Source organism: Vanessa atalanta, chromosome 21, assembly GCF_905147765.1.
Source record: "Vanessa atalanta chromosome 21, ilVanAtal1.2, whole genome shotgun sequence".
Classification (NCBI taxonomy): domain Eukaryota; kingdom Metazoa; phylum Arthropoda; class Insecta; order Lepidoptera; family Nymphalidae; genus Vanessa; species Vanessa atalanta.
The window spans coordinates 6,240,057-6,259,409 of record NC_061891.1 but is presented as its reverse complement, the minus strand read 5'-3'; the positions used below and the strand labels follow the sequence as shown (position 1 = coordinate 6,259,409).

The 19,353-nt window shown below is 32.6% G+C and overlaps 1 protein-coding gene across 1 annotated transcript in view; it reads right to left on the bottom strand.

Annotated features, from left to right (window-relative positions):
• The window catches only part of LOC125072326 (cyclin-dependent kinase inhibitor 1-like), a 32,684-nt gene extending 16,393 nt beyond the window's left edge, over positions 1-16,291 (bottom strand). Inside the window, exons 1-2 of the mRNA XM_047682930.1 lie at positions 16,206-16,291; positions 14,403-14,847 (exon numbers count right to left, since the gene is read on the bottom strand). Coding sequence (XP_047538886.1) covers positions 14,403-14,790 — 388 coding nt within the window. The 5' untranslated portion in view covers positions 14,791-14,847; positions 16,206-16,291. The remainder of the gene's footprint in view (positions 1-14,402; positions 14,848-16,205) is intronic.
• Positions 16,292-19,353: the final 3,062 nt, after the last annotated feature.

The window sequence follows — 19,353 nt, the reverse complement described above, 5'->3', positions numbered from 1 at the left end:
AATTCATCATCCTATCCATTATAAACTCAATTAAATCTCATTACCATAAAGCAACAGAGGGCATTTTTCTAAGACATGTCACCACCTTTGTCCCTTCGTAACCTACTCCATAGACAACTTAGGATCACAATGGCCACAGTTTGACCCTCAATGACCATGGAGAGCATGGGAGCGAGTCTTATTTGTGTATTTTGAGCCATAAACAGTGCATTTTATGATTATTTTTTTTCACGAAATTTAAATTTGAATGGCTGAATGCACATTGTCCGTTGTGCGAGCTCGTGGATGCAGTGCGCAGGTACCGTAGATGCATAATCATTAGAAATTATCGAAGCAGGAATGCGTGCTATATTGCATGGGAATTGCATTTCATTTGGAGGGAGAAGAGGGGTTTGGTTTTAATTTTTTTTTTAAACTGTATCCAAAAATATTTTTACGTCGCGGTGTGTTTCAAGCCTAATACATATTTAAAATGGTTTCATTATATTGAATCGATCGTGACTATTTGAAATCCTAACATTTAATCAATTTAAATTTAACCTCTATTATGTTTAAACAATTTAATAACTATTCGACCTATTTCCATTTCGATTCAATGAAGACGTGTCAACTCGTTGGGAACTCGAATAAGAAACAGAATTGCCTTAATCCTCGCATAATAGTCGATCACTTGGTTCCTTTAAATCTTGAACATAAAAGATTTATTTTGTATGAAAGATTTGAAGCTCAGGGTTCGGTATTAATATTGAAACTAACAAACCTACATACAAAAAAATATTCTAAAAACTTAACCTTTTAATATTCTTATAGTATCATTTAAAGGGTAACATATACTAAGCTAAACAATAACATACGCGTCAGGATTAGACTCACGCACACACATAGACTTACACAATCGTACACAAGGATAACAAACAATAATACAATGATTTTCATTCCTTTTCGGTGCGTACGCGCATGCTACCCGTTGCGATCGTTATAGTGCTGTCCTACTCACAAGGTCATTGGCCGCGCATCTCCGACAAGATTGCATCTAGTGGCCAGGCAGCTTCCCCCAGATAGAACCAATTTCTGACCAATTAAAAGATAATTTTCTAATCTTAAATAATGGTATTCGCGATATTACTGACGGTTCATCTGCGTTAAATTATATTTAAAATAGAAATCAATAAACAGATTTCGAACCATTCTTGCGAAATATAGATTATCTGTGACCCAGTTAGGTTAGATAAGAGAAAAAAATATAACGCAATATTACGACAAAGCGCGCACGCGATATGCCTTTATCCTAAGCGAGTGACCGTTGGATTGGGTTCAAATTACTATAAAAAATATCAACGTCCCGTAGTATTTTATTTATGGCGTAGTAGAGAATATCAAAAAAGATAAGCTTAGTCTTGAAGAGAAAAAAAAACCAAAACAACTTTTTCTTGCACCGAAATCTTTTACGAGCGGCCTCGAATAGTAAATGAAAGGGACGGATTACTTTCCATCCCTTTCTAACAGGAGTAACAAAACCTGATCCTTTAGCATTAATAGTTCTTTGTAGGTTTCTAGGAACATGTTGCGTTGATCTTTCATCTCTAATTCAAGTTCAAAGAAATGGACCACTTTTGTTTTTGATAACCATACTATATTAATATATAAATATTTGACCTAATTTTTAGATGTTGTGTTGTACTTAAAGCACTTTTAAGATTTTATAAATAAAAATGGTTATATATATAGATATTGTAGAACATTCGCAACAAAGTCACACACACAAAAGTTCCATGAGTGGTGGAATAATCCCCAAACCTTCTTCTCGACTAGAGAGCTTTAGCCCAGCGATGGGATATTTACAGGCAACTAGTATATAGTATATACCAACCAAAGTAATAGTACCAACTACATATTAATATAGCTATATATATGTATATCTGGACTTAGGCTGGACAGATGTCAGGTAAGTACGTTTTATCGACTGAGGTATCTTGATTCTAGTGTACTTACAATATCGTATGTATTCATCAAATAATTATTTATTAATTGGATGACGAAGAAATATGTATATGTATGTATAGGATTTCATTTAAGTCGTTCTTTATTTACATTTTCGTTAGTTTTTATCGCATGTAGTTTTATTTGTCACATCATGGTCGCACGTAACTGAAAATTGTAGGTTTCATTTTTATGTCTTTAGTTTTTTGTTTTATTCTATGGACTTTGACGGGGAAAGTATTTTTAATTTTATATAAAACTAATGGAACGAGTAATTCTTTTTTACGGGGCTCGCATCCACTAAAGAAATTTAAATAAAAAGTATTACTGAATATACTATAATGAAGTAATATTTTTTGTACTTAAACACTTCACTTGTATATTTTTTACGACGCATATATTTAAAATATTACCTAATTTCTGGAAAGCCCTTATCGTAGGTTATAGGTTAGTAGAACAAAAACTAAAAAAGGTCTTATAGAACTAGCGACCTTGCAGTCAATCGATAACCCTTAAACTTAAGATAAAGATCTAAGATATAAATTGAATACAAAAAATATACATAAAAGATTTAGTTCGTTAGTAATTTTAATGTTGATAATTTAAAAGAAACTTAAAAGTAGAAAATTTTAAAATGCATTCCAGTTAAGCAACCCTAAAGGTTAGTAGGTCTAGGTCAATACCACGGTCTAATGTGGGTAACTACGATAACAAAACCACCATGCTAAGCATGTTGAAAATAACAGCAGTTTTAAAATCGGTGAAAAAACTCAATATAAATATAGGTTGTGGAATTTGCCACTTAAAGCGATGTAGTTTAAAATGCATTTATACTCAAGTGGACGCACTTGACCCAAAAGTTTGTTAAAGAGACTTATTACTGTGTCGCTTTCACACACGTATACGACACACTAATACCTTCGTCAAATATTGTGGTATACTTTATTTCACTAGCAACACCAGAATATGATGTAAGGCTAATATAGATTTACCACAATTAAGCACAAAACGTTTTAGTTAAAATTTAAATGAAATTCCTAAATTTAATTTCCTATATTTACGAACGGGTTTAAATTACTGTATTTATACAGATGGAACGATTACGAATAGTGTAACAAATTATAGATCACAACGTATACATTTTGGTTAGACAATTTTATTCAAATTATCCTACAATTTGGTATGTTCGTAAGAAGGGTATCGGAATTTCGTCTACGAATATTATAATAATGCTTTAAAATTATATATTTCGTTTGTAGCTGTATATACACATCGTTAATCTCAAAAATGAGTTAAAGAAATGGATAAGTTAATATAAAATTTAGCGAGGAGGATGCTTTCCTATTATAAATATATACATATGTATATTTATAAATAACATTGCACTTATGTGATTAATGATCGATAATGGTCATTCGGTTTTTCAATTGCAAATTATCACCATATAAAACCGATTAAAGAATACCTTTTTTATATGAAATAATTCAGGTTACGTGGTACCATTATCCTACCAGGACAAATAAACTGCTTATTAAAATAATCACAGAGTCGTATGCCCAAGACTGCTGCAATGAAGATTGAGTAGATTTCTAATACAACCGGTTATGGACATCGGATCAACATACCTACATACAACAAAACTTGACATTTGTGTATCTGTATTATTTAATCATTCGATTACAATCGAATCGAAGGCTAGAATACTTTATGTATAAAAATTTAAAAGTAGTCTGACCAGATACGCAATTATCAACCTCGTTCTATTTATATAAAAAATATAAAATAATATTTTTTTATAATATATATATATATATATATATTGGCTGTTTAAATTGCTCCAAGTCGATTTTGGTTGTCTTTTGTGTTTTTTTTTTTAAATTACAACATTAATTTTAGCTGACAAAGACATGACCATAAATTTAGAATTGATTTATTTTTAGTTTGAGAGGATTGAAACAGAATTAAAAGAAAAACGCGTTTGTAAGATTAAATATATACGATGCAAGATAGGTGTTGCCGTTTTATAATTTTTTTCACATTTATCATCCTTTGAATACTTAATGACATGTTTTTTTAAATGGCAATCAATGTGATATTATTTTTAGTCAACTACAAGGCTGTATGGCGTTTTTATTACAACTTGAATGTAAATTATTGCATTATAAATTGTATTCTACAAAAAGAGAATTATACGTACATTATATTGAACAGCGTTTTTATCAGTGTTGACGCCATTTTAAAATTTTTATTTGTTTGTAATCAGAATACACCAAATCAATGCAACATCCGAACAAAGTCACGGGATATTTAAAGAAAATGTTATTACAAAGTTTCTAATGAAACCTGCATTACTTGGAGTAATTGCATGTAATGCAATTGCAACCTTTGGGTAAAGAAAAAACATTGTACCAATAGACTTACAATTGTCACTTATATCTATTCAAGTTTTTATTTTAAACGTTGTTTAAGGTGCGTTCGGTTAAACACAGATTTATCTCTGTCTGTCATTAGAGATATGTCATTCGAATGAAGAAGACAGCATGGTTTAATTAATCACCCTGTGAGCAACATTTATAGGTAAAGTGATAAGTAATGACACTAACTTGGCTTTATAATGTATTAGCATAAATATTTTATTTTACAATTGCAATTGTGTTAAATACTTTTTATCAACAGTTTTATTTATAAAACGTTTCTATTTTCTTTAAATTTTATTTAAATAATAATTTATGTAATAGAGTCGAATACTATCTTGAAATAAATGTAAGTTAAACATGAAAATTTTATTGCAATTTTCACCGTAAATTGCTTAAAGTTGAATAACCTTACGATCGCCGTCCTCAGCGCATATACTGTTTTCGTCTCGCTCTTTTCTACTCAACGCGATAGAGATGAAATTGTTTGTTTGTAAACTTAGTCGTAACCAAATTTAGTTATTGCAATAATATCATAAACTTTTTTCAATATATCGATTAAAAAATAATAAATAAACACACCCGTGGTTATATTTAGATAGGTGCACTTATGTTGCTGATAAGGAGGTTTAATATGACAATGGCTTTTTCATATTTTATCTGTGCTGAGTAGCCGATAAGGGTCAAATTGATACATGTTAATGCAATTTGTTGCACTTATATGATTAGATTTAGGTACCTAAACACTTAGAGTTCAATCACCTTTACAGCTATGTTTTGAGGATAAAACTAGCGTTCCAAATTGCTATTCTGTTTCCGGTGTGCGCGTGCGCATTTAGACAACATTGTGACTGAAATTTGCCTTAATTTTTATATCTAGGATGGGAATAGACAGCTGGGATCTAGTCTGAAATTATAATAACTGACGTAAGTTGTTACTATTTTACCGGTGAACCGTATGTATGTTTTTAAAACAGTATCTTATAAACAACAGATGTGTATTCAGGCTGTTTATATAATATGGAATGTCGTATTGTTCTTATAGTTTATACAATATGTTCATTTTAATTAATCGAATGTATTGTACTTTTTTAAATGTTAGGTAACAAAACCTTATTTATTTACAAACAAAAAAAAATGTTTACGTTGTCGAGGTGCGTACGCGCATTATTTAAATTTGGAATAAGGCCTCGCGAAAGGCGTTGTCATAGTACCGTTAATTGAGCTACCGTCATATTAGGCCGTAGCTACACTGACGTATCGTTTGTTGTGAATGTTGATAGTGTTGCGAAAGGTGTCACAAGTATTGTATGCAATGTTGTAATAAACTTAGTACTTATGCGTACGATCGATATTGCTGGTATTACATTGATTACGAAATGTACAATGCAAAATTTTATTATTACTTATTTTATCATTTAGGTTACTTGTATGCAATAGGTTTTATAACTTAACAATAATAGTGGCCATATATTTTACAATAATCAAAGTGTTTTTGACTTTTCGGTGGATATTGATAAGCTTAAGTGGCATATATACGAAATATTTGTTTTTTTTTTTTAATTTTGACTTTTTTTCTTTTGTCACTGGTATATGTGCTTTAGTTGCGTACGTTCAATAACACGAGCGTCGTCAGTTCGTCGACCTCATGCGCAGGCGCCGCAAAGACAGTGGTCGGCGACACTGCGAATCTAACATTAACGATTTTATTGTTACAAAGATTACTGTAAATCTTTGTTATGATTATGAAAAGAGTTAAATTTAAGACTATTTTTATTTTTAAATTACGTTTTCGTCCAAATTTTTCGATTCATAAAAGGTTTTACGTCCATGATAAACAGTGTATTCGTGCATCATAAGTGTGAGCTTAAAACATATTGTTCATAAACAGTTAGAAAAAAAAATACCTCCATTGATTCAAAATTCAAATCCCTTCACAACATCCGTATATAATTCCGATAGTGGTAGATAGGACAGTGTAGTCATTTTTATACCGTTATAAGGTTTATGGCAACCCGTAGGGCCTCTTGGTTAACGGCTCTTAGTTACATGTACATAATCTGGTTTGGCATACTCGAGCGTCTTACTTTTTTTTTAAACTAGTTATGAACAAGGAATGTTACAAAGCAATGTCCGCATTTAGAAAGTTTTAAATTATTCTATGAAACAATTACTCATAATATAAAAGTTAAACTTTAGTTTTAATTTATTATTAAAACTCATTCGGTTAGAATAATATATTTAACGAGTTAACTTTTTAATTCGCGGCCGTTTTAAGATGCACTGATACAAATACAAACGACTCAAAATTCATAAAACTAAATTAAGCAATTTTCCGTAACTGTATAAAGTATAATAATATTCTCATATGGTTCGTGAGTATGTTATGGCCAATATTAAACCCTCCTGAGACGATTTGAACAGCACGATAAGATCTTAATCAATATTCATATTTACAAATGTCCGTTCACACACAATTAGCTTCATTATACATTTCTATTCACAATAATATAATATTAGTTATTCAAATGGTAACCCTATATCACTAATATTAATCTCAAATAACGAAATGAAATATTAATTTTTTCTTAACAATGCTCTGTTTTTATTATCGTGGCTTCTTAGGGCTTTTGTGAAGGGTTTTTTTAAGGACACTCATAGTTTCATTTCGATGTGACCTCTAGGAATGCTTTGAAGACTTTTATCACGGAATGGAAGAGTAGGTACGAGTCAAAGGGTTTGTTAGTTTAACCTTTATTAAAGTTCCGTGTGCATTTTATATTTACTATTGCACTTATGTAGAAAATGTTTATGATGCGTTTATATTTGTGAACTTTATTAACGTACGAAACGTTCCGACTGAGAGGGCACTGGATTCTTTGTTTGAAATGTATAGAATAAAAAACTGTTAATATTTTTGTTTAACGACCGCCTTCATAAACATCACATTCAAAGTATTCGACGAAACCATAACAATGGAAAAAGGTAAACAAATGTGTGAAAATTGAAGAGATGATTGCTATTTATTCAGATGTAGACGCACTCGCTTCGATAATTATAACATATTAACATATCTATCAGATATTACCATAAATATCCATTCATCGGATTCCATCCGTCATCTCGGGGGAACATTTCAAGATGTCTTTGACGTTTGTGACAGTTGAATTGTCACGAAGAATGCGTTACATTGATAATAGAGAATTGTCCAAGAGGTAGAGTTCACACGTGTTATGTATGTATGTATAGGGGTGAATATGATATTATAAATGATCGGGTTGGTCAGTTTTCTTAACATTAAATTTCAAGTACCAAATTTAAATATATATTTCATTCTAGTATTTTATACAAGAGACGCGAGCTGTAAGAGAAAGTTGTCAGGTGAACACACTCTAGAAAATTCGACAATATTTTACGTCCTACGCACTTAAGCCGTAGTTATTTGAGATCACGTACTGTTGAGTTTCTTGTACAAATAATCTAATGCAAACAATTTGACCTTTAAGGGCTTGTCGATGATGTGGACATCTGTTTACTTATTTGCCTTGGAATTACTTTTACTACTTAAGAAAGTGACGCCGAATTTTATTTATGGTAGGATTTCCCAGGGTCATGTCAACTAACTGTTACAATTCTTACTCGATTACAGTTAATTTAATGCAGCGTCGAAGTCCATCCATCACTTCATTCCATTGCATTAAATACAATAGATTTTAGGAATAACAATAAAATATACATTAGAATGTATGAATCGAAAAGGCTAATCCGACCGCGTCTCGAGTGGATGATTGTCCTTTTTCAATTGATGTGGAGATATCAGAATAAGTAATGTGTTGGAGTCGTTTGATTTATAAATATAACCCTGGACATTTGTATTGAACGTATAATGAAGGTATACATCACGGTTTTCACGCCCTTCCTTAAGTGACAACACTCAAAGACCATTTGCATAATGATGGAAATATTTTACTCGGCTCGCTTTTGTAAGAATGTGCATTAGTGATGTTTAACGTTGAAATCCAAGCGATTGGCGAGAAAGCACATGTAAATTATATCGCGATATTACAAACTGTACATGCAGAAATAGATTTGTGGTTTCCACGTCTCAATTTCTTGTTTCGAACGATATCAAACCGTATAAAATTACATCTTTCGACTGCGGTCGGTGGTGTAATAAATACGGTATGCCAATGAGGTCCTATTATATGAAACGCTTCGGTAATTTCATGTGAAGATATCATCAAGGAAGTAGGACTGTCATTAAAGGACCAAAATGCACCTTACATTCCTAGCAAAGTACTCCTTGCGGGTGCAATTATGGTATGGGTTCCCACGAAAAAGTCGTTAGTGCGACTTCCGAGCCACAGTTGTCACTGGACCAATAATGCATCCAGAGGAAATAATGTGGGTGTAAATTTGTAAATACAAATTGACAAGTCAACGTTAAGTCTGAAGCGGCACTAAAACAATCGGTAGTACTTTTTTGTAAGACCAACAAAAAGTCCGAAAGTCGAACGACCGTTACATTTTAGTCTAAAACTGCACTTAACTCGACGCCCCCCCCCCGCCATTATCTGCGCGGGCGCACTATCCGGAACGTTACCGTTTTTATTCAAATTTAAAATACAAAAACCATTTAAACAATAACCTTAGCACGTCAATATATTTTTATCGGCGTGATCGTGTGATATATTGACAATGCGGTTTTTTCTTCGTGTGTTTTTATTCTCCTCGGACAGCTGTCAAGCCGAAATATAAATCCCGTGCGTTTCTAAATTAATATTGACGCGTTCCATTTAAAACAACAACGGAGCGAGCTGTAAATTGAAAATAATGAAATGTGATTGATGGAATTCGTCGAAATTTTTAATCCACGAAAATACTTGGGTATGAATTTTAGTTTTTAAATATTTTAAAATAATTTTTCACACAAAATTAACTAGCAACCCGTCCCTACTTCGTATGGGTAAAATTTGTACTAAGTTACCCGCCCCATTTCCCCCTTTTAAGTTAAAATTTCCAAAAATCCATTCTTAGCGGATGCGCTATAAAATAAAATTATTTACAAATTTTTAGACTCAATCCTGTGCATTGATAGTTAGGACAAATGATCTTATAAGTATATATATATATATTTATTAGTACTCCATTGAACTTTAGTTAATGAATAATTAGGGAAAGATATATTTTATTGATTGCATCAATTGGCAGATGAACTGTAAATAAAAACCTGCGAACCAAAACAATGCCCGTTAAGTAGTTCATCACACGTGCGTTCTCATTGACCGTCATGGGAAACATTTAACAAGGGTGATATATTACTGATAGCCAATTATCTACGGGAACACAATCCATTGAACCGTTATTGGTAAATTATAGATATCGTTCTAAAACGCTGTTTAAATAAAAGCAAACGGCCATGGGAAACAAGCAACTCGCCATATACCTGTTAATTATTGAGCATTTCGTTTATCATCGAATGAAATGGGAACAGTTTTAAATTGATGCTATTTGTTTTTAGTCCAACATAAATTTAACGTATTATAACAGTTATATGGATTGTATGTATTGTTATATGCAGTTATATTTATAATGTGATTATTAGTTATTATGCGAATAAATGAAAGAGAACAGTAAGTATTATACGCACAATATAAATGCAAGTTTTTGCTACATAATCTGATCGAAAGTTATCCCGTGATAATACAATGTTTCGTCGAAAGCAAAAGTCTTGGAGCACTTTCACTAGTCTTCCAAACAGGAATATAACGATCCACATTTAACGGTCGGAGTAGAGATTCATAGAAAAATGTGATGAGCTGCCGTCCGTGACAAAAGTAGCATACTCGCTGTTTAGTAACCAAAAGTACAAAGATTTGGAGGAAAAAGTAATGGAACCAGTTTTGATCTTCGTTAAAGGATAAGTCTTATCAAAATATCAGTATTTATTTTTGTTCATTAGCGTATTTTTACTTTATCAGATCTGTGTATATTTCGTTTTTGTAATTTTGGAGGTGGAAGTAAAGGCTTTTTTTTGTTCTTTTCTCCGATTCTTAAGTCCTTAATAGAATCTTTCCTTATTTTTTCCATTAAATACTTAATATCGTTTATTCATGTTAGTTGATGTTTAACGATATAAACAAGTTGTTATTCACCAACTTATACAAGATGGACTTAGACGGACATAATAAAAACGCGTTATATATATATTATAAGACTCTGATACTAGTATTAATACACATGTATGTACTCGGTTTGTAGTATTTTTATCTACCTCGTAATTTGACATCGTAAGAAATGACGGCAAAATAATATTATAACGAAAATGCATATTTTGTTTATAAAGTTAATAAAAAAAAATCCAAATCTGTCACAAAGCTACTAATGGTTACAATAGACGTGTCGTGTGCGTGGGAAGCCACTTTCATCTCATTCAAATGTTAGAAAGTGCGTCAAGTAACGCGAACAGCACACGCAAAACTGCATTCTCATTTAAATCTAAAAATTATATCTCAATTGGATCTATTTTTAATTACAGTTCAGCAGGAGAAATGTCGGGGCTTATCGTGATTTGAAGCTTCAACATTCGGTTAAGATTGCTATTTACTGGGCCATCTTAGCTTATATTGTTTATCGACATCGATAGAATTCTTGTATCCGGATCTGATCCCTGTGAAAGGTTATTTTTTATCCGAGTACGTTAGCAGTCGTTGGGTGCACTGAACCATATCTTACATTCTGTTTGCTTAGGGTTTCTACACACGTGAGCCACTCCGTGAGAACTACGCAACGTTTTCCATTAAAAATGTCATTTGCACGTGGGCAAATGCGTTTCTGCAGTAACAAGTGCAAGCAAACGACGGTTTGGGATAATTGCTCCAGTTATTTTTTTATGGTTGATTATTTACATCCTACGTTATATCATGTATGTTTGTACGGGGAATGGGTGAAAAATGTTGAGGAATGCACGCAATTAAATAATGATGTGTTTGAAACAGAATTGCGTGCTATCCCGCATTGAAATCGATCTGTAAACAGATGATGCTTCCCTTCGGTCACCCGATGCAGAATGTATGGAGGGTGCTATAAATATGGTAACGCGCGGGGGTTGGCAGATGCCGCTTCGGCCGTTACCGTTCCCCTATCTGACGAAAAATTTTGAAATTCGAACACGTGTGTTGACAACGTTTTTCTAATCACCCACATAGTTCCGATTTCGCGAGTTTGTTTCGGTTTCAATAAATGCCGACTGAATACCCAAATATCTATTCTACTAACCCAGTTATCGGTTATTCGAGATGATTTTTGGTCTTATAAAAACTGTTTTCATTTTTAATTATTTGGGTGTGTTGTGTTGATTAATTATGATTCGATATAATAAATAGAATTAAATTTTTAAAATGACTTATAGGAAAGTATAATAATAATAATTAAATACTTTCATTACTGTCGCAGGAAATTGTAATGAGTTGCCGGGGTAGTGACAGTTAAAAAATCAATATAACCGTTAGAGTCAGTGTCCGCGAGGGTGCAATACAAAAGGGTGCGCACGCGCACGGGTCGCTTTGTGCATTACGAATCACAATGCAATAATAAGATTTACGAGTGCAACGCATTTACTTTCGCTAATAAAATTGATTGAAGCTACAACGAAATGCAATTGTACATCTGCAAAGATAAATATTTCGTACTGTACATATAATTTTTATAAATAGATATTTTATTTAAATGAAAATGTTACTAAGTACGAAAACAGTACGAAATGCAATTTGATAGCCACGTCTATGAATTTGAGTGGTCTCATTATACAATTGTAACATTTAATATTTAAAAGTGCATAGAATTTCTGGGACCCCGCAGTTACGTCCACTTAAGTACACGTCGAAGAAAACATTGCAGTTCAACGACACTAGAAAAGGTGTAATTACGAGTAATAGAAGGGATCTTAGAAAATTGGGTGACCCGGTTATTTCTTAGACCCCCTACTTCGTCTATACGGTTGGTCAGTTTTAGACAATGCAATTTGTGACCCTTCTCTAGTTAAGAACTCTTTAAACGATTAGAATTTACATCTGCGGGTAATAACATGCTATGATTTTATAGACGTTCGATTCCAGCTGTACAAATTCAGTTGAAATGACCATACTTAAAAATAATCCTGGCAAGATACAATTTCATGCATAAAATTAATTAAAAAAATAATATTTGAAATAGTAGCATGCAAATTTAATGTACATTATTAACTACCAGAACAACGGACAATGTTACATTTTTTCGACACCGTAATTCAATAGTAGCCGCCATTTTGCAATGAGGATTGCGCATGCGTAGTAGGTGGCAAAATGACGCGTCTCACGTCTGCTTCGTATCAATGTGGGTGTGACAAGGACGGAAGATACAACGTAATTCAGTAGCTATTTGAATTAATCACTTTTCATTGATTTGGATGTTTTTTTGATTATCTATTGGTAAACGCCTCAAAAATATTGTTTATAACTTATATTGAAGTAAAAATTAATAGATAAAGTTCTACGATGCTTATGTTAAATGTGTCGATATTTGATTGTTGATTAGTATACTTTTTATTGAAGTGGATAGATTTTATTTTCGTAATTATATAGGCATTAAGTACGCGATTGTTTACATAGTAACTTTATTAATATCTCGTTTCTAGTTTGCTACACATGTGTAGTCTAAAATGGAACAAATGTGGGAGGCTCGTACTCACTGCGTAATATGTCAAAACAAATAACATGATCTAGGTCAGCGGTGTATACAACTGTACAATGCTTCAAAAATGTTTTAACTAATCAACACTAAAAGGAAAATAAAAACAATTTAATAAGTACCTTAACATTTGCAAAAAACTTCGCCCCTTAGTTTATAACGTAAAATCCTTCATTAAAAATTAACTTCTTAAGATTGTATTGAGGCCTAATTTTTAATTACGCGTTACTAAATTATTTAATAATGCCCCGTCTTATGAACTTTTTGACACCATAGTGGACAAAAAATTGCAAGTCCAACGTCTATAGAGTACGAGGCGTTCCTTTTAGGGTTGGCAGAATAACAAGGAAGCGTATTAAAATAAAAAAAGTTATAAGAATAGAACTTAATTATTAATCTTACGATAATAACTAAAATATTATGTTAAGAGTATGGTTTCATATTTTACGACTGTAATGTTTTGTTATTAAAAAATTATGTTTGGTCTTCGAGCGATATTGATTAATTAGTTGTTTGTGCAATATATAATTTAAAATTGTTCCTTAAATGATTAGAAGTGTAACAAAGAATTATTATGATTTACTTATTTTATTTTATCTGTATGTTAAATTTTGCATGTTTTACAAATACGTAGTCAAATATTACCAATTACCGATTGTGTTTTCGAGACGCCGCCGTTTAGTCTAATGAAACTCAATGGCTGTGGTAAGTAATTGTGCAACACTAATTTATAACGTAATACTATTTACATAAGTAGTGAAAGCATTATCTGAATTCAATATAACGAAAAATTAAAATTTAACAAAATTATATTGAGTTTAAATATGAAAACAGATTTTTTACTAAGAATAATTTTTTTTTTTTTTGGTTCAGAGATTTTCTCCCTAACGCCAAGACATCGGTCAAAGGATTTGTCAATCAATGTAACCTTGCGTTCTGTTATGGATAACACGTCATTGGCATCACTAATTTTTATTTATGAACTGATATTTTATCCTATACAATCGCATGAGTCACACATTTCATTTGTATATACGAGGTTATATAGAAATTTTATTTAATGTACAAATTTACGACGATCTATCTTATCGCATGTATAAAGTTAATTATTGTTGTTAAATAGCTAGTAATATTATAGTTTGCGTGAACTATTGATAACTATGTTTACAGTACTAATTAGCTTGTCAGGTTATCGTAGTCTATGCAGGGTGAAGATAGTTGTGCAATATTTTCAACATTGAATCGTAAATGAAATAAATGGAGGTTATAAATAATACTGACCTGTTATTCTCTTTTGCGTTTTACTGTTCTCTGGACTCGATACTTTTGACTCCTGGGCTGGCGTTGTCGGTTTTGGTGTTGTTATCGTGATGGGGGACCTTCTCAATGCGACGGGTATAGTCGACGCTGGTACGAGCTGCCAAGCGAACCTCTGCGTACCAGGCAGAGGCTTTTCATTTGCGAAATCGAAACCCCATCTTTGGCTGTCCAGTTCCAGCTGCCTCGCCAGCTCTCTCTCAACGAACCGTCTGTTCTCTTCTCTATCCGTGCAACCGAACAAGTTTCTTCGCACACCTTCGAGTGTGGTCACACCACGAACTCGTAATGATCTAGTGTCCAGCATTGTGGTGGCCTGTAGGCCGGGTGCCCTCACACTCAACGCGGACATCTTCAATCTCTAAACAGTCCACGAACGACGCACTTTGATAGCATCCGCGACGCTACCCTATAGAAGAGTACGAAATAGTTTATGAAATGTTCACTTAGTACAATATAATAACGTTTATATTATAACACACCAATAAGATTTTTAATGATTAGTTTCGATTGTAAACAACTAAACAACGATATGACGCGACGCACGCGATAGTGACGCTCTACGTCCACGCGGACGACGGACAATCATCGACTGAGTGGCTGAGTGCGCTTGAGCTGCGCGTGAGCGAGCGTTCGCCTCATGCGCCGCCAGGTCGAACGCGTCGCCCCACGCGTGTAGTTCCACCACTCGATACAGTGTGGCGCTACAATCGCATTTTTACGACCTATTTTATTATTTTTAATTGATTTTGTTTGCGGGAAATTTAATTAGAGCTATCAAATATAATAACAAAAATATATTTATTCTCCATTAAGATTATTTTGTTTGAAGTGGTTAGTATTGTTTTAGATATGTTCGTTTTTATAAAATTCATATAAATACAAAATACCGTCGACTACTTAAATAATGTCAGGGGGAAAAATACTTAGAAATAGTCTAATTGTTAATAAAAGATAACTTGCTTGGTTATTGAAGCTGCTGTTAGCAGACGAGTAATTTACTTTCCCAATAGAAAATTATCATTAACAAAATAAAAACATTAAGTACCGGCTGTATATTTCTTTAATAAAACTTAAGAAATTAAAACTGCAGAATAATTATTTATAATTTTAATATAATTAACATATTAATTAAAAAATAATTAGACATATTTACAATTATAAATAAAATCTTATTGCACACAAAACACTACTACTTATTCTATAGATATTTACGTTACCATCTAATTAGAAAAAAGATTTATTATTCATATAAGACTACCAAGACATATAAAATGTTCCCTTTATTATTGGAATATAAAATCATAATCATGGCAACACAACAATGGAGCTTGTTTACGAAGAACGAAGACGTGTCTAGTTACGTGTGCAGCATACTTTAAAACTTCTTATCAGAAATATAGCCGTCCCTATCGCACTCGCACTCAGTTGCGTTGCGTGAAAAAAGACGGGAAATATATTAATAGCACACAACATCGCCGCCATTTTGCTTAACGAAGACTAGAATTTTAGGGTACGATTAAAAACGATGATTGTCATAAGCATTACAGATATACAAATAATTGGATAATTTGTATGAAAAATACGTAATTTATAAATATTATTATAAATTACGATATATTTTTGCTAAGCGTCATTTCTGATATTATGGTGATACAGAATAAAATTGCGAAATTAAAATTAAATGGACGGATTTCATTGCAAAAGTAAGTTGTTAATGGATAAAACTATACTTATTTTTGTATATAAACATAAATATAGACTTACCTTCTTAGTTTTATATCGATAAAACACGGAAAATCGTCAATTTACCGTCGGGGTTCACTGCACTGGCGTACTATTTTTCGAGGTATGACAATGACGCGATGGCGAGAGCGCGGGCTCGCCGCTGATTGGTTAAAAATGGCGGCCATTGCTCTCATTGGCTGGACGATTTTAGGCGGCAAATTTCGGTTGGTCGAGGCGCCGGATGGCGGGAAATAAATGCGACTTTCCGGTGCGCACGAGTTTTGTTACGGAAAATTGTGTTTGGCGCGTTTTGCTTTTGCTTTGTTTACTTTTTATTTCGGTAACACTTTCAAGATCGTTTGTGTAGGTGGATAAGTACCGCTTATATATAGACTATAATTTAAACTCGTTATATTTCAACTGATTTTATAAATGTATCTTGCATATTTATTTACAAATATGTAATTTAACGCAAAAAGTTTATATCAAGTGTTTTTTCCACAAAATAATTAAATTTAAAAACAATAGACAAGATCGTTGGATGTTGTCTTTAAGCTTGATTTTTCAAATATTTCGCCTTGAGTTTTATTTATTTTTAGTCTTACCTAAACACTGATGGTATTTATTTATATAATCATTTCATTTCAAACATAAAAAAAATTATACAATATTTAATACGTAGTAATTTAGTAAAATACAAATTTAAGTTACTGCTTATAAAATATATTTAGGTATTTTATTTCGACAAGTTTTGTAATAGATGGCGTGAATATAATTTAATTTTGCATTGCATGAATGTTTTATAATTTATTTAAAAAGAGGTAGGATATTTTCGGGAAGGGAGGGAGGAAGGTATGTCTGAATTTAGTTTTTTTTACTGGTATGGACATCTTCGAGTAGACTTGTTACTGTGACGTAGAAGGCCGTATAATTTTATTTTATTCAATCACTATTAAATTTTTGGAATAGACAAAAAGAGTTAGGGCGTTTTGTCATTTACCAAAGTAAGTACCGCTGTTGAGAATTCCTTGACAAAATATTTTGACTACATGGACGTGATGGCTAAAAATCCATGGTATTTTTGACTCCACTAGACTTTCTGAATTTTTCTCATTTTACCTGTTTATTTGTATTTTAAGGAAACCGTAATTTCACACTTCATATATTTTAAGATTTCCGAAAAAAAAATATTTTCGTGATAAATTTTACAATTTCCTTAGAAAAAGAAATTTTCCGAGTGTGTCTAATTGTACCATATTTAAATAAAAAATCGACAGACCAATGTAAAATCAAACTAGAAAATGTAAACTGTAGAGGTAAGGGCGGCAAAAAATGAACAGCAATTACTCGGAAAATATCTGTATTCACCACTGATCTTCGCGTAGAATTATAAAAAAAGAAAGCTTCGATATAAATCTTACCTTTCATTTTCAAAGCTACGAGCTATAGCGTCTGCCACTCATCGTATTATATGTGCTACTCAACTATTATTTAATATATTATTTAATCTATATATCCACGTATATATTTTTATGGCATAGGTAGGCGGACGAGCATATGGGCCACCTAATGGGATGGTAAGTAGTCACCACCGCCCAATAGACAATGGCGCTGTTGACCATTCCTTACATCGCCACCAACTTCGGGAACTAAGATGTTATGTCCCCTGTGCCTGTAGTTCCACTGACTCACTCACCCTTCAAACCGGGACTCAAGAATACTGAGTACTGTTGTCTGGCGGTATAATATCTCATGAGTCGGTGGTACTTACCTGGTTGGGCTTGCACGAAGCCCTACCACCAAGTAATATAATTATATTGCATTATCGTGAAATATTCTTAAATTTCTTTAACCGCTTATTTAGATGACTTATATATAATTATTTTAAAAATATATTTCTTACTTTCATGTAGTCGTATTTTAATATCTCCGTTCTTTAGTTGTTATAAACATTTTTAAACAGAAAGCTAGTTCAGTTATTATTCATACATTTTTTACATTACATTAGCAGCCTGTAAATTTCCCACTGCTGGGCTAAGGCCTTCTCTCTTTCCTCACGATGTTTTCCTTCACCGCCGAGCACGAGATGAATTATAAATACAAATTAAGCACATGAAAATTCAGCGGTCAGCCTGCCTGAGTTTGAACCCGAAATCATTCGTTAAGATGCACGCATTTTAACCACTGCATGTCGGCTCCCATTTTATGCAGTTTATTGTAATTATTTATACAGTTTGTGGTTAATTTCACTGACCAGTTAAACTAGAGTAAAGTAAAGCTAAGACTACACTGGTCGTCTTGACTTTATTTTTAGTAAATATAGCATTGTCCTTTTTAAATGAACTCATTACAGAATCCTTATATTAAAAATTTAAAAGTCATCTCTACGAGTGTATTTTACTGAACTCATCCAAAGCTGTTGCACCGGTGAATTTATTTGTGTGTATTTGGGTGGATCCCTGGGTGGTATATATTGGACCCCGTAGGGGGCGCTACGGTCGGGAAGTGAATAAAATTCTTATTTATCCAGGACGAAGTCCAAGCTAAGCGAAGCAGCTTGGAGGTATATATACTTATACTTATATACTTTAAATTAAAGTCTGATTTTAATTGGTCAAAGTTTTGTACTATATAAATTAAGTTTCCAGAAGTCTTCTAAATCGGACTCATGTCATTATTTTCAGGACAGTAACGTTATTTTTAGTCTTCCAAAAGCTCGCTTGAAACTTGGTATCAGTTAGGTTGCATATAACTACGATCAGCGATTATACAGATCCTCCGTACTAAATTGTACACTGTAGTTATTACACATATATATAATTTTTTTATTAAAATGTAATAATAGTACTTTTTTACGTATATACACAATTTTCATATAAAATTTTCTAATGTTGAGTTAATGTTACCATATTAGCATATGTGTTTATCTAGATAGCATTGTATATTGCTGTATTAAATATATAACCATACTGTGGTTTAAATTGATGCTGTTTGTACGTTAGTGACATTTTGACCTACATATAACGGAAACCAGCGTAAAGTTTGCGGTATACAAAAAAATGTTTCCGTTCGACGCAGATGTTAGAATAACTAAAAAAATGCTTTCTTTGCAGGTGCATTCAAACGAGCTTGCCAGATTTTTAAACATTTTTTTACGGTTCAACTCCGTTTTTGCTTTGAAACTGAT